Consider the following 27901-nt stretch of genomic DNA (forward strand, 5'->3'; position numbering starts at 1 on the left):
AAGGAAGCTTTTTTACTTCCAACATCTAAGCTTTTTTATATCTACCATCAATAAAGGATTTAAATATCCAAGATTTTTAATCTAAATCCTACCATGATTAGGACAATTCTCTGCTAAAATATAAATTGTGTTTTACACACAGTCCGTTTTTCAAATGTTTCTGTACGTTTTTAGCAAGACAAGAAAGTCTTGATGATGTGGGAATCTGAGGGCCAGAGGGTGCTCAGTTCTTCACAGTAAAGTGTGATCATCCCCAACACACCCCGAACTCAACAGAAGCTGGAACTGCATAGTCCTTCACAGTATTGGCTTCTCAAAATCAGCTCCAGCTCCTCTTTGGTTTAATGTAAACACCAAAGGTACTGCATGTGCTGTAGTGTTTAGTTGATTCAGCATTCTTAATAATTTACTGGTTTCACTTCTCTTTCATAAGACCTCGTGATAGGCTGATTGAGGGTAATGCTGTAGAGATGAAACACATCGTTCTGGTATGAGAATAAAACATAATTCCTCTCCGGGTACTGATATTTGGCAGAAAGAAAAAAATAAATTACTGCAAATGCTTTGGTTTATAGAAATCTTTGAGAAAGATTTCTCAAAAGCACATACATAAATCATTTCCTATGTTCCACTAAAATTGGGACCACTTCTTTTCTGAAACACTGGAATTTAAGGAGGCACACTTGAGACTTGCCCACAATTCTGAAACTACATACTAAGATATGAAAGAAAAGACCATTTCCGTTCTTCATATGTGGTATTTTTGAAACTAAAAGACTTAACACTTGAAAATCAACAGTCAGCCCCAATGCAACTGTTTAATCTCTCCTTTATGAAACAATAACAAATTTCAAGTATGATTCTAAGACAGTAGAGGACAAGGTATTTTTTTTAAGGGCGGGGGGGGGAAATATGTTCAGGATAAATAATACAAGCATAATCTAAATTGCTGTCAAAACAGTAACATAGTATTTCAGCTTTAGAGCTGTCCTTCAGAGAGCCTGCTCGCCACAACTCTGAGTTTGAGATAGAGACTGGACGGAAGCAAGCCCCTGGAAATAATGTACACTTTGTAAACAGCCATGGAACATTTTATTTAGAGTAGTCTCTATGATAGGGTTAAGTTTACACAATAAATTACTCTAAACGCTGAGTATAAATAAATGCACTTTTGCTCCATGGAATTCTGATTACAAGCAGGATTGTTACCTGCTTACAAAACATTGTATTATATCTCCTTATCCACTTCTACCCAATGTCACTCTGCTTTTTTCATTTGAAAGGTTTTGCTTCCCTCTCCCTCCTTTCTCCTCTTTATTCCTCTTTTTAAAAACAACTACAGTCTATCATTTTACCTCTGCTGCCTGGCTGTATTTTTCCACTGTACTGACAACTATCAGTGAATACAAGAAAGATGAGTTGTAGGCTCCTGTATTTTTGAACAAGGTAGCAAATCACAGAAGAATCCAGTGCATAATTCTGCAAGGCTAACCATTGGGAGCAGTAAAGACCATTATTTTCTGCCTTCTGATGGCAGAGGTCAGCATCCCTGTCATTAGCTGTGTCAAACTACAATTATATAACTGCACTTTATGTGAGCAGATATCTGAAAACACTGTGAAGTTGCAAATATGAAAATTAAAATATACCTATCCTTCTTACAGTACTGATCAAAGTGGTCTTTGCAGGTGACACTTTAATAATAGGGAAAGCCACAAGACTGTTATTTACTTCTTTCTACTTAAACATTTAAACTTATCATCCGACTTCTTCCAGCAGCTTGAAATCACTGGCTGATCATATTCTATTCTAATCATCATATTCTATCAAATTAAGACACTTGGATTATCAAAGTTATTTCTTTTATATAATTCAACTCAATTACAGAATGTGACGTTTCCTAAAATAAACTTCAACTGAAAAGACTACTCACATTAGCCTGAACGTATCTGAACTGCAATTATGCTTCAAGTTTCAAGGGGTGAACAGTACAATCTCAACCCTAAATCTGTCCAGCATAAGAGCTTCACTATGTTATTTCAAAGGCTGACCTATATACCAAAGCATACCGTCCATTCTGTCTGTTTGTATAAGAGATACCTCTCACAGTTGTCATAACCAACATTGTTTGCATTGTTTCTTCACTTTTCTCTCTCCATGGGTAATGCAAGAGAAACAAGGAAAAGCCTGCATAACAATATATGCAGAGCATAATGAGCTTTCACAGCAGATAAAGAAATATTAGGCTAAGATGCTTAGAATGCTATTTTAGGTTTATAAAATAAAGATCTAAGCAGTCTTCTGAAACAAAGCCTGCCAACTGAAAATGGTAAGATAAGAGGTGATTGTTTGACTCCACATTATTTTCCTCTGGCTACAGAAAAATGCACAGTCAATGCCTCCCATGCATGTGCCTGGGAACTCATATGCTACAAACAACCATCTGATCAGGGAAAACAACTAGTACTAACAGAACAACTAGAAAACTTAAAAGCCTAAGTATTTGTGGAATACATTCTAAATTACCAGCAGCTCAAGCAGACTTCAAATGTAAACAATCAAAGTCTGGAAAATTTGTAAAAGGAAAAACACCACCGAAACCTAGATATGAAAAATAGGGTCAAATCCGCTAGTAAGTGCCAAAAGTAAGTCTTAACTAACTTTACAAGAAACAAGAACCCAGAGGATCTTGAATGAGTTCCCAATGAGTTTTGCAGGTAGATTCCTAAGGAAGACCACCATTCTGGCCCAGAACAAGGATCCATCACACTCCAGCCATCATCTCCTTTCCTGGGAGAGTTTAAAAGCAAACACTCAACCAAACATACTGAACAGAAAATTCTGCAGGCCTCCCACCCTTCCAACTCCCTAAATACACACAGCCTGAAAATGAGTGACAGAGCAATACTGTAACATGATGACATGTTTAGAACAAGTCAGATAAGTTTTCACAGCAATGTTAATCATGCTGGGCAAAGGGAGAGAGTGAAGGGGTGAAAAATGAAATGTTCACTAAATGTACACCTCCAAGGGGCCTGGCAAATCTACTCTGTCCATTTAATGTTATCAATGGTCAGTGGTAAAGACATTTGAGGAAGACAATTGTTCTGTACTCGATATCTTATATTGAAACATTCCTGGTAAGACTTTTCCAAGCATAAAACATATGTCTTATGACTGTGCACTTTTAAGCGCATTATCAGTTCAGGCAAAGTGAAATAGAAGAGTTGCAACTTGTCTACAGAATGAGTGTCTCATTTGCATTTGAAAAGAACAGTTTGCTCCCTCATACATGGCATGACTTGAAAGAAGCTTTAACCAGCTAGTAAAGAAATTCTGAAAACGACTTTCTAAATTAATTTATTCGATTTGGAGTGCAACACACCAAAAATTATTTAAGGAACTTAATTGGAAAATGATTTAATATATTAAAGTAATTCCTGATTTTCCAAAGCATTTAACTTTTAAATTAAATCTGGCCACTATCTCAAGAATGATGAGTGAAATGTGTATTCAAGTCATTACCTTCCTTCTGAAGCTTTAAATCATTGATAAGTTTAATAACGTTTGTCCAGTTTCACTGCCAAACAGGTCTTCAAACACTTTGGTTCTTATGGCATTAATATCAGCCCAAGCTTTTCACGTGGCAACATTTCACTGTTACAATTTACAATACTGACAATAGAGAAAATAACAGCAAACCACAGATGAAAAGTAGCAGTAGCCTCATGATTACTCAGAGTACTAAGAGAAAATTAATGAACACATAAATGCTCCTTTGCATTTGAACTCTTCATGCTGAACCAAGTTCACTCCTGGCACGAACTTCCAAAATATAGCGCACGTTTGCCAGATGCTGCAAAATAGTTACTTAAAACAACGCTAACAGTCATACCTCTGGGATCTCTCTTGAAATATCCTGGGGCATCCACCACAAAGGGCCCGATTTATCCCTGGATTCTATAACTCCATTGAGTATATGTGAAATGCAGCCAGGATGAATTTGGTCCTTTCTGTTGTGATTGGTAGATGCGACCATGTGGGAAACCTTTCCTGAAAACTGAGAGGGCTTCACCCGGGCGCCGCAGCCTCCGCGCCTCAGCACAAGAACACTCTATTTTGCTGTTTATCTCTGAATCGAGGCAGCTGCCCGGGATGAAAGGGACGGCTCGGAACGTCTCTCTGACACGTGAGACCGTCACGACAATAGCCGGGCACGGGACCGGGCTGTCCGCCGGGATGGGCCGGGCCGGGCCGGGCCGGGCCGGGCCGGGCCGGGCCGGGCCGGGCCGGGCCGGGCCGGGCCGGGCCGGGCCGGGCCGGGCCGGGCCGGGCCGGGCCGGGCCGGGCCGGGCCGGGCCGGGCCGGGCCGGGCCGGGGGCCGCTCCTCCGCGGCAGAGCCCCGCCGGCCACCGCGCCCCGCCGCCGCCCTCCGCACCCGCGGCCGGCCCTGCGGAGCCTGCGCACGGCGGGGCTTGCGCTGCGAAAAGCCATCTGCTGCTGCTGCTGCTGCTGCTGCTGCTGCAGCCCGCCACGGGCTGCCACGGCGGGCTTCCAAACAAGAGCCCGAGCGCGCAGGTTTGAACACATCGCTCTCTCCCGGCTTGCTCCCCTTGGCCGGGCTGTGCTCTGGGTAACTCGCATTTTCCGATCATTTCCTACGGCCAACGTTTTATTCACATGCAAAGCCCATTCCGTAACAGCAGAGAAAGTGCAGTTCATACATAAAGCACCAGCTGGCTCAGGCTACAGCGGCAGTAACAATGCAGGAACCCCAGCCCCCTTCCTCGGCAGCAAAAGTCACGCAAAGTGCTCCGGGATCGCAGCACCAAACTCTCGGAACCGGACTCAGGATTAGGGGTATCCTCTGCGGTTCCTCCTTCCCCAAGGTTCGGGGACCTAAAACTTAGCTCTCCTCAGATACAGACCCTATTTGCAGAGGTTTAATCAAGTTACAGAGAAATTGGGAAGGCAGTTGCACAGCCGGGACAAAGTGGAGCCGATGTTCTAAACCGACTTGTAAACACTATGCAGACTTATTATGCACACAGAGAGATGTGTATGCCTCTGTGTGTGTGTGTCTCTGTGTGTGTGTGTATATGTGTGTACACACACATATGTCACACACACACACACACACACACACACACACACACACAAACGTGCTTTTCGGCTCTTTGACACATGAACTGCGGGGCAGAGTTTCTGCCCGTTTGTGGCGGACGCGATCTTTCTCATTAATAAGCGCCCTGGAAATTCAAGTCCCCCGCACCAACATCCCCGTCCACGCCGTTTCTCCGAAAAGATGTTATGGAAAATGCCTCCCCCACCCACCCCCCCGCTCCAGCCGCCCGCCCCCAGACTACTCCGGGGGTTTAATTTGGGGTGCCTGCGGGGGAGCCGGTGTGTGTCCCGGCGGCACCGCTCCGCGGCGGGCGGCACTGCGCTCCCCAAACCCCAAAGCCCGGCAAGTGCCGCTGCCCTCCCTCCGCCGCGCCGGGGAACTTGGTGCGCGGCTCGCCAGAGCGCAGCGCCCGCTCATGCAACGCGCCGCGACAACAGCACACACCGACAGCACAGATAAAACACCTCGCACGACACAAAACACGAGTCACCTTGTTGCAATAGTAGGGGTCCAGGCAGGGGGAAGGTCCCAAACAAGGCGTATCAGGAGCGGCTGCAGGCTGAGGAGGTGGTGAATAAAATCTTACGTCCATTTCACTAAAACATCAAGCAAACTCCTTTCCTTTTCTTTTGGTCGTTAATGTAGGTGCAAAAAGGGGGGTGTGAGAGTGTGTGTGTGTGAGAGTGTGTGTGTGTGTGAGAGAGAGAGAGAGAGGGAAGGGGGGGGGGACACACAAGACTGAGAAGAATAAAAAAAGAGGTGCCTGACTTCAGTAGTCAAACACCTTCCCTGCCTCACATCCGTTTGTGGTTTGTAAAGAGAGAGAGGAGAGGAAAAAAAAAATCTCTTCCAAAAAAGCACCGGTCTGCAGATGTCTGCAAGAGAACCCACGAACCCTCCTTCTTCTACGGCAGGGCAGGTAACTTCGAGTACTTATTGTTTCCCCCGCGCATCGGCACCGGGGCGCTCGCTCCGTGCGTGCCGCTCTTTATGGGAGTCTCGGAGTTGGTTCGCTTCTCCCTCCCTCCCTCTCGCTCGCTCCCTCTGTTCTTTTCCCGTTCTTTCTTTCTTTCTTTCTTTCCTTTTCTTTTTGTCTCTCTTTTTTTTTCTTTTATTAATATTGTTATTATTTATTTGCTTTGGTTTGGTGGAGTTGTATTTTGGTCGCCCACCACACCGAGGGCCTTGGGGGGGCTGAGGGGGAAGTGGCGACAGCAGCCGGGCCCCCCGCGCACCCCCGGGGGGAGCGGGGCGTCCAGGCGCTGGAATGGCCGCCCCGCTCGCTCGGCTCTGCTCTGCTCGGCTTGGCTCGGCCCGGCCCGGCCGGGCTGGGTTGGGCTGGCGGCGGCAGGGGACGCACCGCGCTCCGCCGCGGAGCCGCCGCTCCGAGTGTGCCTCACACAAAGGGGCCGGCGAGGGAAGAGCCATTTGCGGCCGCCGGGGCCCGGAGCCGCGGAAAGGGGGCGCTCCCGCGCCCGCCATCCCGCCGCCGTCCCCGCCCTCGCGCAGCGCCCTCCGCCCGGCCCCCGGCGCCGCCCGGCCCCCGCCCGTTACTATGGCATCCCCTCCGCGCCGCGGGGCCGAGCCGAGCCGGGCCGGGCCGGGCCGCAGGGGTGGCGGGGAGGGGGGCTCGGTGCGCTGCCTGGGGTGGGTCGGGCTCAGAGTGCCGGTGTGGCCGCGGGCAGGTCTCTCGAGGTGCCTCTGTGAGACCCTTGGACCCATTTCTGCGGACCTTTGGCAAAGTTGGGGTCGGGCGACCCCTCCGCCCTGGCAGCCCTCTGAGGCTGGTGTGGGTCGCGCTGTCAGCAGAGCCCTCGTCTCCAGTCCCGGCAGAGTGGAAGCTACGGCCCAGAGTTTGTGGTGGCACACATAGGCTATGATCCATGAGCGTGTCCCAGAAAACAGGAAACAAGTTGAAAGTAAAGCGCACCCGTGAAATATCTCGTCATCTGGGGTCTACGCCATTAATGGTGATGCTTAGGCCTGGGCACACAGGGTGACACCAGGCACAGGATGAAGGAGGGACATTTGAGGAGATGGCCGAACTGTGAGGGGAGGAAGGAAGGAGAAGCGGATGGGGTAGGGAAAATTAGGAGGAGCTCAATTAGGAGCAAACCAGGGTGCTGACAAAGGAAAGTTCGGAATCCAGTGGGATGCGGGAGAGGGATTGATGAGCATAACAATAACAAGGTTTAACAGGCAAAAACAATGAAAGAAAAGGTGACTTCAAGACACCACGAGTAATTCCACTGGGTTTCCTGCTGAGTCTTCAGTAGTCTTAATCAGGGCAGAAAGGATGGAAGAGAAAGAATACAGGAAGGACACTATGCTGAGCTTAGATAATGCCCAGCAGAGGAATTGTGTTATGAAAAGAAAGGAATGTCTTTTCTTCTTTAAATAAAAACGAATTACTGAGTGCCACACAAACAAGCTGAGATTATGATGATTAACAGGAATGGTTACATTTATCAATACTCATGAACATTTCCATCACAAACCAGTCAGAATCTTAGAAGATTTGTAATGCATGGTGCCACACAAAATTGTCTTCTCATCACTGAAAAAAAATTCTACGGTAAAGATTTCAAGGCAACTCAGTATTGTGGGGGAGCAACTGGCAAATTTCAGGTGAAAAAATCACTGTTTGTGTGAAGATATACACATACATATATGAAGATATATAATCTGCACCTCAGATATTTTGATATTGTAGAGTCCTTCAGGATTGTGTTAAGTCATGACTTTCTTCCATGTCTAACAACCTGCTTTCATTAAAGCTTAATTATCTGAAAAAAATACGTAAGTAATGCAAATGAAACTCTAGAGAAAACACGTTTGAAGCAATATTCCTATTTCAGGATTATTTGATCAAAAACATCTCTGAAGATACTTGGTTGTCAGTTCAACAGAATTTAGGTTTGATGGCAATAAATGTTTTTCTTAAACATGCAATTACAAAAGGATCTGAGTTGCTTTCTTTTTAATAATGTTTGAAACCCTTCTGGCCTTGGAGAAAAGCTTGAAAACATGACCTAGAAAAAGCTCCAGAAAGCAAAGGAAAAGAAATTAACATATTAAAAAAAAAACACACAAAAAAGCCCAAACCCTCATGATTTTTGGCATCTGACTCATTATTTTACATGTTTGGGATTAGACATTTTGAAAGTTAAAAAATCCTAAAAAAGATTTTCCTTTGCAAGAGATGTACTTGACGCCTGACAGATATATCACTGCTGCAAATGGCTGATATGTGGACCATAATTTGACAAAGTGAATGGGAGACAGATTGCAAGCTCCGTATTGAAAAGCTGCTGTTGAGAAACTTGTTATTCATGGACAGTGGATTAGTTTGCAGCCTATTGTGGAGAGAGGTGGTAGAGATACAGCAATTCGAGATGAGCTGTTCTAGGCAACCAGTGTGTGCAGGTGCATACAAGTGCATGCAGGTACAGAAACGCTAATGCAGAGCTGGAGATGTCAATACCAGAATGACTAGAGTGTCTGATAATAAAAAGTAGAGAATTGGCTTTTTATTTATGTGAAATATTACTGACTGCTGCCTTAGGAAGGGCTTCGGGTTCCTTGGAGTCTGTAGGAGTTTACAACTGTACCGTTTGCTTTGCGCAGCACTTCAAGTTATTTTCAGTACTTAATGATGCAGGCCCTGAGAGTTATAAAATTTTTCCTGCTACTTACAGAGATGATTTAATCATCAAGATGGTAAAACACCTGAGATTTGTGGCACTTATCTGTACAGTTGGTAAAAATTAAAGAGCTAAATATATATATTATTCTGTTAGAACATTCTTCTGTTTTGTAGGGAACATGTTCTCTAGGGTTTTCAGAATAATGCGTTTGTGGAGACCAGAACTAAAATTGTTAATAATATTGTAGGTTTTGCCTTTATGGACTGAGAAAGCAAGGGCCTTTGCAGGATAATTCAATGGTATATCAAACTTGGCCACTTTAGCTCATGGAAGTGCATTTTCCAGAAAAAGAAAAAAAAAAGTTAAAACAGATTTAAAAGAATGAATCAATTTTTAGAAGCTCAAAAGGAAGGGACATTTGTTCAGAAGGGCACTGAGTTTTTAAAGCCATTCAACATTCAAGTGAATGTCTCCAAAATAGTCTTGAAAGAGGTTGCTATACCAGCATATGAGAAGAGTGTTATTGCCTTTCTCATATAAATAGGAACAAATGCCTTGAGGAACATGATCTTTATCTGCCAATACTAAAAATGTTATTCTTTTAAATGCTGTCTGCTGGAGTTAGACTGTGCAGTGTAAATACTCTCCACGCAATGGAGAACTCGTATGGCATTCCTTGCCAAACAGCATTGCGGATGCAAGAGGTTTACACAGCAGACTGGAGACCTAAGAAGGTCGTTAGATAGACAAACCATAAATGGATCAGTAACTCCTCTGAGCTGAAAAGAGCTGGAGGTAGAGGACATGGAAGTAGGTAGTGGCAGTATTTGCCCTCAGTTTGGGCTGTCACGTCTAGAGCCGTCACTGGAGGCAGAGTGCTGCTAGGACACACCCGCAGTCTGAACCAGTCTGGCCATTGGCACAGTCGCATTTGAGAATGCACAGTCTTTGCAGTGGCCAGGTGAACAGAATTCAGTGGAACAAGTAACTGTGTCTGATATGACAGGTTATTTTCTTGTGTATCCTACTGTCTGACCCAGCTGGTCTGTCTAGTGTGCTGGAGGGCCATCAGCAGACATAACTAATGTTCTCAGCCAAAGAGAAATAAAGTATTTTAGCTTAAAAAACAACAGTCCAACATCTTTTTGTTTAAATCTCACACACATATACCCAGTTTTATTTGAGAGCACTAGATATCTGATCATGTATTACAAAGAGCAGACTTCCTGGTCTTCCTAGAAAGAAGGAAATGTGAGACTGTGATGATGGCTTAGTATTTATTATACTTAGGCGAGGCACCACAAGAATCTCTTCATGAGGCTGGCTCTTCTTTAAAGAAAAGTTTTTTGCTGCATATTTTTAAAAAGAGTTGGATTGGAAAATCATTTTGCTTCTTGCTTTGGTAGCCAGGAGGAATAGATAAGCTAAAAGGGAACCAATGAGATTTTGCTAAGAAAATCCCTCCTGCTGAAATTTTTGATTTACTGACTAACTCACAGCACTGTTTACCATTCATAACAAAGGCCAATGCTCATCCATTTCTAGATAGTAGTTAATTAAATAATAATAGGACAAAGGGTCTGTCTCTTTTGTGTGGATGTCCTGTTTCATGTTCTTAATCTGGATATGACACTTGGATCTGGGAAGATGCAAATGATAATATATTAAGATGGCAGCAGAATATTTAAAACAATGTAATTAATCTGGTTATTTAATCAGAATGAACTCAAATCCTTTAAGAAATTGATTCATTTTAAGTGTTGACATTCTGTGCATTTACAAGTGAGCATAAATCAATGTGAAAAAAGAGGTCTTCAATACAGTATAAAAACTTAATAGGTGTAATATATATTTCAGAGTATTTAAACAGTTTGTAAGGCTACCTGATAGTGCGTCAAACAAAGTGTAATGAAAGAGCTAGATATTTTATTATTTTAGCTATTGCTCCTGTCCTATTTCATTTGTTGTGGTGAAAATGATGGGCCCCAAATTATCACACTTGTATGAAAATAAATTGTCCTCTATAAGGAAGTACAAGTCACTTCTAAAAGTTAAAGAGAGGCCCTGACTTCCCTTTGCTACAAAGCAGAGAGAAAACCCGAGTATTGCCATATCTTCTTAGTCCAAAGAAATCATACACAGACAATTTAACACTGGAGGAGGAATTGACACATGGGTTGAAGCCGAACTGTGTTTTGCATCTCAGAAAAGATTCTTACAACTCATCTGCCATTGCCCCCAGTAGGAATTAAGGACAAAATATCTCAGAGAATCAAGAACTTAAATTACCATGAAAGAAATATAAAAATGTAAAATTCACCTTGCATATTTGCAGCTTTGATCCATTCCCATATGTCTCAAAGACACTGCCAGCTGGTTCAATTCAAATTACCAAATTAAATGTGGCCTTGCAGACATGGGGAAGGTAGGCCAGTCTCAAAAGAAAACATTTTACTGGGCTTTAGATTATTTCTCATGGTCAGAGAAACAAAGGGAAACATGAAGTTGCTTTCATTCTCTTCCTGTATTATTTATCTTATCAAGGTTTTTATATGAGCTACACTGTCCACATGGTATGAAGGAAGGAAGGCTCAAAAATACATCACAGTGTGATGTATGCTAGTTCTCAATTTCAAGATATACTCAACTGCTAAGGCTGCCAATTTTCCACTCTTCCACTTATCTTGTTAGATCAATCATGAAACATCCAGAAGTATAGGGAATCAGGAATTTTCGGTTTTGTGCTGGCTTTTTTCTGAAGTGTACTGGAGGCCTGTACTTTAGAGTTCAGTAACTTAGATTTTTTTTAAAGGAAAGTTACGTTTTCAACAATTTATTTGAAGGTTTAAAAGCTGTCTAAAGGCATTTTGGTTTCTCCTCCAAAAATTGAGGATTCATATAAGTTGTATAAATGTTATCTGGAGACTGCATCATATACAGATGTCTTGAGAACAAATCTGTATTCATAGTTGCTACCATTAAAAATACCCATCTGTATTTGCAGGTATTTTACAAATGTACATATTAATATGTCAGCTGAATAGTCAGGAGAAAGTAAAGACTGAACAGACGACTGGTCACCAGCAGAGGAAGGGTCTGTATCACCAGTTTATCCATGGCATTCAACAGGGAATTCTCATCTGCAAGACAGATGCCAAGTAGGTGAATAATCAGTTTTCAATTCAGAACAATGATGTCATCATTGTCCTATTTGATAAACCCTCAAACAGAGCTGAATTGCCCCTGCATGAGCTCCCCTGACATGAGGGTATCATTACAGGCTTACTTAAAACCTCTTCTTTTCTGTTTCAGATGCCTTTTGCTAAAGAAAATTTTAATTTTCATTTATATTCACAAGGTCTCTGTGAAGAGAGAGATGTTTCTTAAATCTCCGGGCAAGGTAGGTGTTTCAACAGGAGGCTCCCACCCCAAAGCAGTGAGGCAAAAAAGTAGTCTAAATACATTCTTTTACGCAAGTTTAATTAGTAGTTTAATTCAAGCTCAGAATTATAGATGTTAATAGAGAGAGGGGTCCAAACTCTATTCTCTCTGAATACATGTAAGTATAGTAAAGTTCAGAGAGTAAAAAAATTATTTTTTAGGGCTAGAAGGTAATACAGTTTATCTATTATCTCATTTTAATTTTTTAGCTAGAGAAAATAAAATTACTTGCTTGAATCTATTTTTCTCCCTTTGGGATTTATGATTGCTGTCAGAAAAGCACCACAGAATGGGCACAGTTGTCATTTCAAGTGTAAAAGGTTGTGACTGAGGTATAATAAAAGTATGTTGGGGGTTTCCATTAGAGCTTCCTGTTGCAGCAAATAAATCCCATCCCATTCACACCTGATAGGCTGAAACAGATATGTCATCTGCATGTCATCTGCAGTCAGTTTTTAAGGGGTATGATAAACTGTTAGGACTGCTGACTTGAGAGCAAAATTTACTTCCTTGCTGAGATTTTGGCATTTTTCTGGTGGATCTCTAGGAATTTCAGATCCCCTTCCTTATAACTGTTATGGGTTTTTTTTTTCTCAATGGAGTTGTCACTCTTAAGTCTAATAAAGACTCTCTGTCTTCCTTTTCTGGGCTTTCTAGTTTGACAGTTTTGTGTTATAACTTTGTTCCACAATAAAAATAAAAAAGCTCTGGGTGTTAAGGAAGTCCTTGGAAAACTGTAAGTGATAGAGTCAGCATTTACAGAACATATCACAACAGGTCTGACTGACCTTGGCAGCAATAGGAGATCACCATTTCTCATGGATGAGCTTTTCTTGAATGTCTGTCTTTTATGCTGTATAAGGCAGAAATACCTTTTCTAGGTCAAGGCTACTGTTTTCTGTTTCTCTTACTCTTTAACAGAGATTGTCTACTACTGTCAAATATTATCTGTTTAAGGAATTTCTCTCAATCCCCTGTGTCTTGTTCTATGGTATCTTAAGATAAATCTACATCACTGGTATTATTTTATAGTCTTACACTGTTTTGTTGAGGATTATTTGTTTGAGGATTTTGAATGGTTTACTTTTATCACAGTCAGACTGCAAAGATTAATGTTTGTGGACGTCCTCCAAATCATCTCCTTTACTCTGGCTACCAGAGTGTAATCAACACTGTTTTCTTGTTGGAATGGCCATTGTCCTTTTTTTTTAGCAGTTGGCAGGAGTACCAGTTAGAGGGAATGAATCGTCTACGTTGGCTGTTCATCTTTAAAAATTGACTCTTCAGTAGCATGTGTAAGTATAAAAGAATTAAATATACATATTTATCAGAATCTATGAAACACGTGGAGGGGAACTCCCAGGCCACATTTGAAATTATCACGTTTCTAACAATTTGTTGAATGCATATAGATTTATAGATAATAGCTGCGTGGAGACAGTTGCCTGACTGCATAATACGCTGATAATAATTAAGTAAAAACAAATAATAATTTGAAATAAAAGAGCATGAAAAGAAACTCAGACTCATTTACAGTTGTAGAATATAGGAAAAAAAACCTCCACCATCCTCCTAAGATACCCTCCCCCTCCTCACAGTGGAATTTCCCTGATTGAAGTTATCTTGAGAAGACACAATTTGCAATTTGCCCAAGAGGTCAGCAGGTCCAAACTACTGTACCACAGTGTAGGAGGTGGTTTCAAGGCTGACAGCCCCCTGGAAGGAGGATCTGCAAGCATCTTACTTTCTTTTGAATAAAGTGTGACCTCCACTGGTCGTTGTTGTATTCAGGAAAAGGGGAAAAAGTCCATCATGGAAGAAGGCCCCAAGACATTTTGTGGCACAAAGTCTTGCAGTGTCAACTGCAAAGTTCCTACTTAGTTCACTGGAGAAATATGTAATAGGTATTTACATATGTTTAAGTGGAGCTGCAGGGGGGCAGGGAGAGAGCTGAAGCATGTGCTTGCACTTGCTGAGAGTCATGCATGTCCAACATCTGCCTGCCTGTCTCTCGTGAGTGTGGTTTGTAAGGTATGTGTTGAAAAATAAAAGCAAGAATATTTGGTTGCCAAGACTAATACATACATACTTTTCCTTCATTTTTCTCACATCTGTGTTTCTGTAATGACTTTAAAAAATGAAATTATTAAAAAAAACCAACCAAACAAACAATAAAACCCCCCAGACTGTCCAGGGCAGAATTCAATCCACAAAGAGAATGCAAACTGAAATAACCTTAAAATAGAAAGTACCTTTAAGGAGAAATGTAACATAAAGAAGAGGTTTAAGGAACCTGAGCACAAGTCATTTTTGCTACAATACATAGCCACACTGAAGAGAGTAAAGGGTAGGAAGACACAATATTTCTGAATTTCCATGTCTTTGTGGGTTTAAGTCAGACCCTTAACCTTATTTGAATATAGTATTTTTTTGGTTTAATACATTTCATACAGAATGTATAAAGAAGATTTAATAACTGTCTCTTAGCTGTGGTTTATCTCTACCTCAGAGAAAGCTAAAATGAGTTTCTAGTGAAATGGCTGAAAGAGCATACACAGTAAGTCTTCTATCAAATTGTTTCCAGTCTTGCTGATTTGTAAAAGATTTTTTAGAAAGATTCTGGCTTTTTATATAGAATATTAAAGTTTGATTCTGTGCCCAAAATTTATAAAGCGAACCACAAATAACCAGTGGAAGTCTAGCTTGCCATGTTCTGTTTTTTGAAACTCCTGAGATTACTTTGCTATCACATGGAATTTGTGCTAGTATTTAACCCAAATTTTACTCTCAAAAAGAAAATTGTATTATAGTGTATTACATATTTCTGGCTGTAATAGCAATTAAATATCTTGGAAGAAACTAATCAAATCCCCAGGCTTCTCTGTCTTTTTTGTTTTTCTCTTTCAGAAGTGCATCACAGATAAAGGACTAACTTTGTGAACATACTCCTGCGGTAGAAAGGACAAAAATGAACAATTCTTATGTAATTAGTCACCCGACACAAGTGTTCTAGGATAAGATCTTCTGAAGTATCATAGCAGAAATATAAATGGAACACTTAGAGTTGCTGTTGTCAGCTGTTAAAAATGGAAGTATTTCTGCAGCATTTCAGGTTCTCTGGATAGTTGTACATCAAACTAAGGTATTCTCGTGGCATTGAACTGCACAAGGGTAGTTAACTGCTTTCCTCCTGCCCCAGAAGCCAAACAGCCCACTGGCACCAATTTAAGGCAACAAAATCAGGCTGGACCAGGCTTGTGTTTGCCCTGCTTCCCTATACTTTTGTCTGTCTTAGGTGGTATAAAGGCATTTCTTACATTTGAATGTGCTGCAGTGGTTATTCAAATAGCTGCAGTTTCCTAACATTCCAGCTCAAACACTGAAGTGCAGTAAACTTGAGCTGACTGGGCATCAAAAGGCATGAACCAGCAGTGCTAATACAATCAGTCTCATGAGATCACTACTGCTGAAAACTGGGGCTACAGCACATGGGTATTATTGTGTCTCTTCCATCAGCTTCTCAAAGTGCTCTCCATGCACACCCAAGAAGGCCAGACAATTTCTCCCTTAACGTATTGGAAATAAATTTGTTGAGGTACACATGTTTTCACACACAGCTTAAGGGATATGCTCCCATAATTACTAGCACTGCTTATAAGTCAGGAGTTAGTGCAGGCACAGCATCCAGGTGTAGGGTGTTATTACTGGTTCTGCTTTGGAAACATACTCAAGTGTGCCTCTCTGCCATCTGGCATTTCTGATTCAGGAGAATATCTGTATTTTCTTGTCTTCCTTGAACATTAAAATCAAGGGTCAAGGTCTTCTTTTTTCTTTTGTACAGTTTGGTTCATTTGGGAGTTGTTCCTAACATAACAAAGCTGTGGTTTTGCAGTAGGCTTCAGCAAATTTAAATCTGTGCTGCTGCTGAAGATGGTGGGACAGCTCTCTTTCCCTTCCTGCTCCAGCTGTATGTTCTGCTGTCTCCCTAGGGAGAATGAGCATACTTCTGGCTTCAAGGTCAGCTGTGACAGGAACCATCTGAAAATTAGTGTGTGGCTCAGATCTTAGGTGGATCATTTTGTATTTTTGATCTGGCTGACTCTGAGGCAGCATGAGAACTGATGATGAAATGAGAGGAGTATTTACCTAGATCTGAGGAGAGGAGGGGGAGGGAGGTGGTGAGTGGGCCTGCCTCTTGGCACACTCCATACTTAGGGTAGCTTAAGCCAATAATGAAACAGCACCTAAGAGTCTGCTTGCTAAACTCAGAGGTGAAATGTGCTTCTGGTATTAGGGAAGACCAAACACTGGAAAATTCCAATGCTTTTTTTTTTTTTTAACTTTCTGTGTAGTGTAATTTCCAGAGAGCTTGAAGCAAAGCCATCATGCAAGAAAAATAAATAGTAGATATTGAGTGGAACAATAGTAAGAGTTAGACACCTCACATAGACCCAGTTTTCCAAATTTTTTTCCATATAACTCCAGTAGTTTTCCCTAAAATGTTCTGTGGTGGGGAGAATGTTAAAAATACTCTGAAACACACCAACAATTATCAAAAAGGTACACAAAGTTCATAAGCTTCAACTGGGATGAAAACTTATTGAAATAAATTTTTTACTAACCTGTTTTTTTTAAGCAATTCAATCCTTCTTCCTGAAATTCCTACCTAGACAGACCCATGAAAGCTGTGGTACTGGAGAGGAAGTGATGTCTCAAAGTTACTCAACATGTGAGTTGGGAAGGGAGCAGGGGGACTGTGAGGGGAAAGGAGGGGGAGTGGGCGAAACATGGATGGATGGATCTGAGATTATGCTGCAGCTGAGATTGAAATAAAATTTCACCTTAAAATGGGGTGGCTGCTGCTTCTATAGAAGTCTTGGGGATAATTCATCTACCACTTGATAAATTGGCAGGGTTTCTTTCCAGGTTCTCTTTTCTATTCTCCTTTATGCTTTGTATGTGTATACATGTGTGTGAGGTATGTGTATGTAATTTTCAAGAGATCTGGCCCTTTCTTTCTCCTTGGCTAACTTCTGAAATAGAGCTGTCAGGATGATTCCAGCATTTGGAGCCATATTCTTCCTGACAGAATATAACTCTTTTTCACAGTTTTCCTTTTTTATGGCCTGAAGTCAATGGGAATATTCAATGCAACCTAAGGTCAGGTTCCTGAATTTTAACACAATTTCCCATGAGAACTAGAAGAACGAAAATTCCTTTAAGACAGGGAAGAAAAAGTGGAATGGTAATGTCAGGACAAAACACTTGTTATGTGGCTTTAAAAAAGCAGCTTGAAGAGATTTCAGATCTAGGGGGAGGTGAGCTTCATTTAATCTGTCCAGGAATTTAACAGCAGTCACAGAGTTATCAGTTGCTTGTACAAAAGGGTTGAACTCTCATAGCGACTGGCTGTGCTAGCAATCTTGAAATTCAGTAGGCCAGCTGCAAGAAGATTCATCAAGTTAAGTAATTTCAAAAATGTATTGAAATATAACATATGCAGCCATATAAAATATATGATGTGGCAGGATTTTAAGCAATGCCTTAGCAATATAGCTGTATGTATAGCCATGGGCTAGACAGAAATACAACCACTCTTTTCTAGAACATAGAAAAAGGGTTGGTTATGAGCTGAACAGGTTTGACTGATTCATTTATGTCTGATCAATGATATTATTTGATGCCTTGGAAGGCAGAGGTTGTGCACATTCAGTCAACAAAAAATTTTGTAATACTGAAAAGAAATGGTGATGTTAATTTATTTTCTGCAAAGGAAGAGGTTTCATGCCTGTGCCCACCTCCACAGAGTGGAAATTCACAGAGACCTAGTTTTTATCTAGGCAGAGTTTCTCATATATCAGTGGAAATTTTAGATCTCTCTAATATCAGTTGTACTTTGAAAAATCTAAATTTTCTTGTTTTACATATTTCTGATGTCAAGTCTTACATATTGCATTAGTGAAATAGGATGAGAATGAAGGTGTTGCTATTTACAAACACTTTGAAGATGTAAGGTGCTGTATATATATATATATAAATCATCCATTTCATATGAGTTTGGATGTGCTAAAAATGTAGTACATTTCATTGGTGATAAAACATCATGATCAATGAAGAATCTGAATATTAAAGTTAGAGGAGAGTATTTTATTTTTACAATGTCCCTGTATATGTTCCATTAAGAAAGACAAAATATGCTTTATTAATGTAGTATTCCAAGCTCTTTTTGCTTCCCCAAATGTCAGCTGTCAAACTTTGTTGCCATCCTTGAGAACAACTAAAAAGTGAGACATTTTTCTGTTTGGAGGCACTTACCTTCCAGTAATAACCCTATCTTACCAATGGTTTAAAAAAAAGATTTTAAATTAAAACATTGGCTGAAAATTATATCATGATATCTTTTGATGTAGAATTGCAGAGATTAAGATAAACTCCACAGAGTAAAACATGCTGTAGGTAAGAGAAGTGGAAGCAGTCTGGCCTGTGGCAAGATGAACTACGACAAGTCCAGTTTTATAAATGATGTCCAATTACATTTAAGTTTTTTATGGAAAACCTATCCTGCAGAATATTTAAAGTCTTGAATGTGCCCCTTTGATTTTGTGCTCTCTCTTAATTTTTTTAGTCTTTCCATAACAGTTATTTCTATTCTGTTTTCAGTCTGCTTCATGTTCCCTTGTCTTACCTCTCTATCCCTTTCCCCCTCCTCCACATCCTTTCTCTCTTTCTCATGTAATCGCAGAGCTGTTAGAAAAAATGCTGCTTTTTTTTTTCTGCTTAATGTTCTTCAGCTTTAGCAATTTTCCATTTCACTTCTTTCTTGTTATACTGTTTCCATTTAATATTTTGGGAGAAAAATCATTCTATTTTAAGTTGAGCCAAATACACCATCACAATGTTTTGGCCCATGTTAGTTTTTTTTTTCAAATATAAAGCTTATTTGCAGTTTCCTGTGCTCTCCATTTTACTGCTATTAAAGAAGGAGGAGGGGGAAAAAAGATATTAACTTTTACCATCAGCAGAAGGTGTATCTTTACAAATGTCACTGTTTCTCATCCCTGGTTTGTTTTGTATTTGTAGTAGCATGGAAGCTCTGCAGGATTGTTTACACAGCCTGGGTCTCACAATAACATAACTTGTTTGTAGGATGACATTGGTCTGGAGCTAAAATGATTACAGTATGTTTTAGGGGATGATGCACTCTGAATGAGTTCTAAGGAGAGAAATAAGTTGAATTATGTACTACAAAAAATTGTTAGGACAGTGTCATGTTGTGTGGACAGCTGTGGGTTATAAGAGCTGGTTTGGAGGTGGAATGCAAGTGATTTTAAGTACAGTCCAGGATTTTTAAAATCAGAGATGCTTTTATCAAAAGAGTACCTTCTACTAGTAGCTACTGTATTTTCAGAGTAAATGAAGACTGAAGGAAACAGGATGATTAATTTTACTACTGATTTCTGTTTATTGCTGCAGAAAGCATCTTTGCATTTAATCCATGACTGTTCTGTCCTAGCTGATACTTTTTTAGAGTTTATATTAAAAGGCTGTATAAAAGTGGACAAAAATGATGACACCACTTATGATACAAGAAAGCTGGCAAATAACTATAGTACCACAGCATTTAGGCACCATGGTGATAGGTGCCTTAGAGATACATGCAAGAGGGACAAACAGAATGAGTCAACGTATTGCCCAATTTGCATAAAATTTTTCATAAAATAACTTGCAGTATTTGAGAAAGAAAATAAATATTTGGTGTTTGGGTTGCTATGGTGTAGTAGTGAAAAAAGCAAAACTATGAACAAACAGTCTATGCTGCATTATGAGTTTACTAAGCAGACAGGCTTCTAAGTAACAAAGTGAATATGAAAAAAGGCTTTAATTATGTAGAGGTTAGTTGTGATAACAGCTAGTGTAATGACAGCTTTTTCTGTCCTCTTCACTTAGGAAGATCTTAAACACTGATTTCAAGAAACTCTGAAGAGGGTTGTGCAGCAAGTGCTGTGAATTTCTGTATTTACTCCTTACTTTGATTTACTTCTTTGGACTTAGTGATAGAAACAGCAGGTTTTGTCAGCCTCTGAGAGCATTTCCTGCTTTTGCTTTCAGTTGGGATGAACTGAACTGAACTCATATTTTACTGTGCTTCTTTTTAATTCAGAAGCATTTTTAATAGATTTTTCAATCCAAGGGGGATGAGTGCTCTCTTTTGCATGCTCTTCTACACTAACATCTGGTTTCAGCAGACCTCTTAAACACATTCCTAAGTGCATCCTTAAATATTTGGTTGGTCATATGCCTAAAGGAGTACAGTAGTCACATTAAAGAGCAGGATATTCTTAAGTGCTTTTTTGAATAGAGACCTAAATGGGAATGAAAAGACAATTATGTACTTTTAATTGCGTGCATTAATTAGCCAAGTATATGTTTCATTTACTAACATTATCTTTTGTAGTTATATAACTTTAAAGAATACAGAAAAGTACTTAATCCAAATTTTTTTCAATAGATGTGTTTTAATAAGTATACTTACCCGCAGTATAATTTAGCTGCAAAGGTGTTGATAAAGAATAAATGGTTGCTTCCATTCAGCACACATATTTTTCTAGTAAATGAACTTGCAATACTGAGAAAAGGGTTTAGGGGGGATAAAGAAGAAGGAAAATTGAGAAATTCATGGTAACTTTTTGGAAGGCGCATCAAAGTTTAAGAATTTTTTGCCTTTGCTACAGTGTAATTATTTTTCAATTGTTGCTTCTGACTGAGCAGGCAATAACCTAGTTTTTTCTGTTAGGCATGAACCAATGAGCAAATTTAAGAATTAAGTACTCACACAGAATAAACATGTCATTTTGTAGTTTATGAAACATTTGGCTCTGATAATGCAGCTCAAGAAAGTCATACTCTTTTCTAATGAGTGAATGGCTTGAAATGGGTTCTGTATCACAGTCTGAAAAATGTAGTTACTTTATCTAATTTGCAGTCCTTTTGCTAGGGGCAAGGGTAAGAAATTCAGGGATGAGTTAACATATACAACCCTCTTATGGAACTGCATGGTACTCTTGGAAAGGAGGGAAAAGTACTGAGCAGAAATGATAGCAAAATTAGACATCAGTATTACACTAGAGTTACTCAAATTTAAGCTCAATAGAATAGTCACCTGAAATATATTTTTTAATTCTGCTTAACTTTTTCTGAAAACTCTCTCAAGAATGGTATATTTTACAATATTTTTCCTTGCAGATAACTTTAAATAAAAGAAAGCTATTCCCCAAATGCATACTTGTGTAAGCATTTGGAATGCAGTAAGTGTGTTTTCATTATGACTGAACAATTTCAGCTGTGAGCAACTATACAGCAAGAAGAAGAAAAAATGCATCTTTGGAGGTAAATTAAATTGCAGTACCCAAAGAATTGGGATCTGCCTTTTATAATTTAGACATGAGAAAACTGAAATAAAACTAAAGGTTCAAACTAGATTCTCCACTGCTTTCGAATGCCTTCATAAAAAATGAAATTGAAATGGAGTATAGGGAATGACAGTACTTAAAAATATTTTTCTCTGCATTTTCAACATGTACTCATCAATGTGTACTCTGTAAAGATTCTGTCTACAACTCAAAAAGCCTTTCTAAATGAAATTCAGCAAAAAACAATGGTCTGTCTAAGCAGAAATGATCTTATCCAGGCCAGTCATTTCGATAGTGTATGGCAGTGTATTTGTGTATATCTATGTCTATGAAGACAATTTAGAAAAGAGGGAGGGAAAAGAGAATCCTGATAATATTATTTGTAAAGTATCTCTCCCCTGAATGATATTTCACCATCTAAAAGACTAATTAGATTGCATGATTACATGACTCTCCAGAGTTTTGCATCTTAGCAATAAAATCCCCACAGAGTCATTTATTATGTCAAAGGGTCAGTGGTATTTTTTGGGGTATTCATCTGGATAGATGAAAAACAAACACTGCAGTTTGGAAATTTGTAGATACATAGACATAACCTGTGAATGAGTGATCTGCAAGATTACAGACTGGATGCTCTTGAAATGGAAACATGAAAGGCATTTCTGTGCATAAATGCTAGATGTCTTTTTTAAAGTTCAAGATACTTTTAGTTACAGCCAGCCCTCAAACACTTCTGGATGCCTCCAAATGCAGTATCACAATGGCAGTCAAAAACATATGGAGTGAGTCCACAAAGGTATAAGGAAGTGGATTTTGCACTTCTGATTTTTTTTTTTGGTGGTTTGGTTCTTTTAGCACAAACCAATTTGTGTTGCAGGCAGGCCAACATGTCACTGCTAGTGTCATAGTTATATTCAGCAGTCTTCTTGGCTGAAGTTTGATAAATGTATCTTTGGAAGATCATAATTTTTCTAAATGGTATGATTTTTTCAGTGAGGACTTTGGTCTTGAGTCTGCAAAAATCAACACTTTTGATTGACTTTAAAAATACAAACAGTGCAGTCCTTTGGGAAAGACCCTTAATTTCCAAAACCACGTCAGGCTGGACTCTACAGACAGACTTTTATGCTTAGTACTGTGAGTGCTTATCTTGCCTAATTTCAAAATATCCCAGATCAGCTGCAGGATAAGGCCAGGAGGATTTTCATCCTGAGTTATCAATGTCTTCAGTACAGAGACATGTCTTTTTTGGATAATGCCAGGAGAAATGCAAATGCTTTAACCATGCATTGACCATGCAGAGCAGAGTAGTCTTTTACATTCAAACTCTATTGGAATTCTCAAAGTAAGCACTCTTTTCCCCAGCTAACCTATATAACTTAACTGGTAGCTGTTAGTGGTCTATCAATTATATGTGTGGAAATTTTGGCCTCCAGCATTCCCACTTCAGAAAGTTTCCCAACTAATGGTTTCCTGAGTATGCAGGGATAAGGGACTGCTAAGGGCTTAGTAACTATGGCCTTCTCGTACAGAAAGGGAGACTTAGTTGTCTTTTGGGTATAAGGCATTTAATTTTGAAAAGTTTACTGTTTTATTTTTTTTAATCAATTGATGGATCCTGGGTCTCTCCTGCTGCAGGCTGTAATTCATGTCACTCACCTTGCTACCATCTTACTTTCTCCATCTTTCCTAATGAAATTTTTTGGCAGAACAAGAGCTGGAAAATACTTCTGCATCTGGTTTTCTTTGGGAGGAAAGACTTTGTGAAGTGTGAGGTGTGAGGAAAGACTCATTCCCCTTTGGATTATGAAAGCAGTGCTTATAATAAAACTGTATGTTGTGACTCTTCAGTGGATGGAGGTCTGTTCTTCTATGCATGCTCAATGCAACATAACTGTGTAGATTAAAGACTTTTAATAGTCCCTTCCCTTTGATATTCCCAGTTTCTCCTGAGTGCACTGACTTTCCTAGGTAATTTCTGTTGTGTGCCATACCTAGGTCTCCCCAGGACTTCTTGAGAAATTTTGCTAGCTAAGCTGGATGCCAGGAATTCTATTAAGTGGTAAATTGGCCTGTCCCCTCTCCTCCCTTCTTCCCCATACCCCAACCCCCCCTCACTAACAAAAGGAATGTCTTTATATTCTAAAAGTTGTTATTATAAAGTGCATTACTGGACTAGGGAAAGACTGACATTGCTACTTATATTCATTCTTCATTATGTGAGTGAACTTTGGTAATGCAAAATCATTCAAAAGTACTGTTAACCAAGAACTTGGCAATAGAGAATCCTGTGGGTAGAGAAACATCTTAATCCCTTTCTTCTTCAGAATTTCAGAATTTAAAAGCTTTCCTTATATTCAGTTGGGATTCCCCTTTTTTTTTTTTTTTTTTCCTGGGTTTGTCTTTAATTTGTCATAAAGTACAGATCACAAGAGAGGACCTGGGAGGTGGAGCAAAAAACATTGGTCAGAGTTACAGGGAAAAGATCTTCCATTTTTTGAAGATGCATCCAAAAGAAATTATTTTTAACCTGTAAAGTCTGATGCATCTCACCTAGTTTCAGGTGCCCCTGGTAAGGGGCAAAAAGGAGGTCACCCTGAATTTTTCCAATTGGATATGGAAAGTGGTGGTCAATTCCAAATAGCTCACCTCACATTTTCTTGGTCCTTCACCACTGATTTAAGGCAGAACAAATTAGCTTGCCACTTAGGAAATAGGTGTTTTAATAAGGTTAAAACTCTGGCCTTAAAAATCATATTTCCTATGATATTTTAATCCTAAAGAATGGAAAGAAAAAAGACTGATTGGGATTTTCAGAAGACGTTTATCTTCCATTGATTTCAATGGGACTATATGAATACTTTGGAACTTAATGAGGTTCCTGAGTACCTTGAGAAACTATGTCTGCAAACCTGAGTTTCACTGAAAAGAAATAAAATTAAGTATATTAAAAGCTATGTCATACAAGAAAATCAGAATTTGATGTTTTAGACAGTTCAGTAGCTTTTAAAATATTAAACTTTTGCCCACTCATTTCCTAATAATTGGATCTTCAGTTTATTTAGGATGGTCTGGATGCACCATAAGATTCTATGAAGAAAAAGATACTTTATAAAAATAAACAAATTCAGTCAAGACTTGTTGGTAGTGGGAAAAGTTTAAAAAGTAACTTAATTTTTGCCCACCTGCTTATATCTTTTTTTCAGACACGAAAGATTAGGAATGGATTTTGCTTTAATAAAGTGTGCCTGCTGTGATGTTGCTGCTGTTTCTAAATGGGATGTCTCATTCCTTGTGATATGAAACTCCACAATTCCATTTTGTTGGGCAAGCAAGGCAATCCTTCGTTAGCTCAGAGCTCCACGGACTTCAAGAGGGTGTAATGCCAAGGTGTAAAGTCTTCCATATAGAACCTTGCATGAAAAATTTAGCAGGGTTGAGCCTGAACTTGGCTATATTTGTATTTCTTGCAGCTGAAATATGCTATCCTGTGATAACAGCATCTGTAATCTCTTAGTAGGGTATTACAGAAAGTGAAGAGCACTATGTTTATAATAAACAGGAAATTGTATACTGATAGTTATTAATTAGCATAGAAGGACATGTACATAAAAAAATTATGAACTAAAATGGAGACCATGTTCTGATGTAGTGCATTTTTGCTTGTTATGTTGCTAACACTTGTATTATTATGCAAATAAGCAAATATGTGTAGAAATCCTGTATTTATGATTTAGCATTATTAGACAATTTCAGAAGGAATATCTGGCACCTCCTTTCTTATTAAAACACTTGTGTAGTCACTGGAGTGATAAATTTTTAAAATTATTTTAAAGATAATAAATATAATAATTAATATAATTAATAAATGAAATAAATATAAATAATAACAAATAAAATAATAATATAATAATTTTTAAAGGATCATACATATATTTATTGTTACTCTAGTTTTTCCCCTATGTCATTTTTAACAGCAGTATGGAGTGATTTTAGTATGTTTCAGCAGAATATTTCAAAAATAACACAAATCTGTTGCAAAAGTTACTACTTGAAAAAGTTCTTGTACCTTATAAAGTGCTACTTATAAATGCAATAAGTGACATAAATATGCCAATAAATCTGACTTGATCTAAATCACCCTAAATCTAGGTGACATACCCATCTATAAAACACATCAGAAATGAAGTACAGGTGCATCATGAAGATGAAGTTAAGGAAGTTCTGTAGTGAGGTCTTTGATAAAACTTTATTTTGTTAATTATAAGAGGTGAAAATTAAATAAATGCTAGCTTCTGAAAAGAATGAAATAATTTAATTCCAAATACAATAACCGTAAACTTTGCATACCTAATTAATGTCTTTTTTCTATATTCAGGCATGATCATTAAAATTTTAACTAGCTTACTGCTGAATTAATTAATTCCAGAAGTATTATTACTGACATGTTATTTGGCTAAAGCAGGCTTCCATCTATACCTTAAAAGTATTTTTGATACATTTACAAAAAACAGTAACTTTATATATTTTTTCCTACTACTGTGATAAAGTGTTGATTAATTTAAGTAGCGTGTGTTTGGTAAGCTTTTTTTGGTTTTCTTTTTTTCAGAATAAAAGAAAAAATCTCTATTGAATGTGCAATGGAAGCAAATGTTTTTCCAGTTCAGCAGTTTCTGCTGAATTGTAAACAATCGGGTTGTTTCACAAGGAGAGTAGCATGGTCTGTAACTCTGACAGCTAGTAGTAGTTTAGTTTACTGCTTCTACCACCTGCCTTCTGACTTAATATTGGAAGCAAGAAGCATGCAATTAAGTATGAGGAAATGAAAATAAATGACACTGTTCATTGCACATTACAAAGTGCCTGGCAGAAAGAATACAGCTTGGACCTGATGACCCCAGGGGAAAACATGTCTCGTGCCTGGGAAAGCGCCAGCAAATCAGACACTGACCCTGACTTTATCCATTATCAAATGCATTGGGTTCCTTCTTAGCAATTTGAAACTTTTTTTTTTAATTATGATTGAGTTCTGAAAAGCAGGGAGATATAAAATGAAAAATGTACTGAGTGTGTGGTACAAGCTACAGGACACCAAACATGCAGGAGTATTTTCTTTATCATTTCTTGAGAAAAGTTATTTGGATTACATCCTGAATTGGACTAATTTGAACTGGTTATTAAATTCTAAGGTTTCTAGAGGTGAAGAGGTTTTTGAAAGATTACTTCCATCTATGCCGCAATATTGCATTCACTGCAATATTACTGGGTATATAACTCAAAACCTCACCTCATTCCAGAATCTGAGTGCTTAAAACCTGTTTCATTTTAAAATGTCTGTTTTGTGAATGCTTTACTCTTGTTCCTATGTATAGCTTATACAGTGGTTAGAACACAAAGTAATAAGTGTATTTATGTCATTTGTCTTAAATTGTCTATGCATCTTTACATGGTAACTAAATGCTATCCTGATAGCATTTACCTGAAGAAACTGCACCATAGAGAAATCTGATGGCTTGCTCAGAACACGTAACACATAAAACAGTAGTTGAAAGTGAGATAATCAGTTGTACAAGAAAATAAAGGTTTTCACACAAATCATGTTATTTTGCTACAGAAGTCAAATATGTCCTTTTTTAGATGAATGTAGGTGCATTACAAATGAATTAACACATTACAGACTACTGTAATGCATTAATTCAGCACTACTGTCTGATTTAGATGGCCATGTATAAATAATGGGGAAACTTTCATAATGAAAGCAGAAGCAAGTAGGGATTTTCATGTGTTCATGATCTGATAAAAAGCTAGAACTCAGATGAGATATGCCAAAATTTGTAGACTTTTCAGTGAAGCTAAATAGCCAGAAAATCTTATAGAGAACAGATAATTTCAGGTAGAAATAGTGCCAAGACTTGGTGGTTTTTAATGATTTCATCTTGAAGAAAAGAGCATCTTGGTAGCTTGATAGGTATTGTTTTGAGTATAATTTTTTTCACCCTATAACCCAAAGTAAAACTCAAGGGTGCAAATTCAGAAGGAATTGAAACCTTTTAGGGAGTCACAGACCCTCTATTCCAAAACCACCAACTTTCACTTTTCTGGCTGTATGCAAGTACATTACATTGATCTTCTTTTTCTTAAATATTGTATGCACCTCTGTAGAAGGATTTTTTTCATATTTCAACCAAATTTTAGGGAAGTTCCTCACATTCTGTGAAAGATATTCTTCTTTACTGTACTCCTTCATGGGGCTTTTTAGACCCCAGTAGGAAAAAAAA

At 39.0% G+C, this 27901-nt stretch overlaps 1 protein-coding gene and 1 long non-coding RNA gene across 8 annotated transcripts in view; one reads left to right on the forward strand and one right to left on the reverse strand.

Annotated features, from left to right (window-relative positions):
• TOX (thymocyte selection associated high mobility group box) overlaps window positions 1-6526 on the reverse strand; it is a 220137-nt gene extending 213611 nt beyond the window's left edge. For 2 of the 3 annotated variants that reach the window (XM_071419892.1, XM_071419877.1), the window contains exon 1: window positions 3896-4268. In XM_071419892.1, the coding sequence (XP_071275993.1) occupies window positions 3896-4039 (144 nt within the window). In that variant the 5' untranslated portion in view covers window positions 4040-4268. Of the gene's footprint in view, window positions 1-3895; window positions 4269-5615 lie in introns of those variants that run through there. The other variant, XM_071419884.1, reaches the window with a different exon arrangement.
• On the forward strand, window positions 5910-27239 carry LOC139586471 (uncharacterized). Of its 5 annotated transcripts, none has more exons than XR_011677810.1 (6): window positions 5910-6044; window positions 11777-11930; window positions 12085-12172; window positions 13426-13508; window positions 15121-16942; window positions 23333-27239. It is a non-coding gene; the product is annotated as an uncharacterized lncRNA (long non-coding RNA). The 5 variants fall into 5 exon arrangements; XR_011677811.1 differs by having other exon boundaries at window positions 15121-15355; window positions 16850-27239; XR_011677813.1 differs by having other exon boundaries at window positions 12085-12176; window positions 13429-13508; window positions 15121-27239.
• The last annotated feature ends 662 nt before the right edge of the window (window positions 27240-27901 follow it).

The sequence above is a fragment of the Agelaius tricolor genome, unplaced genomic scaffold (genome assembly GCF_023055355.1).
Source record: "Agelaius tricolor isolate 1412-34295 unplaced genomic scaffold, bAgeTri1.0.p SCAF_2, whole genome shotgun sequence".
NCBI lineage: Eukaryota > Metazoa > Chordata > Aves > Passeriformes > Icteridae > Agelaius > Agelaius tricolor.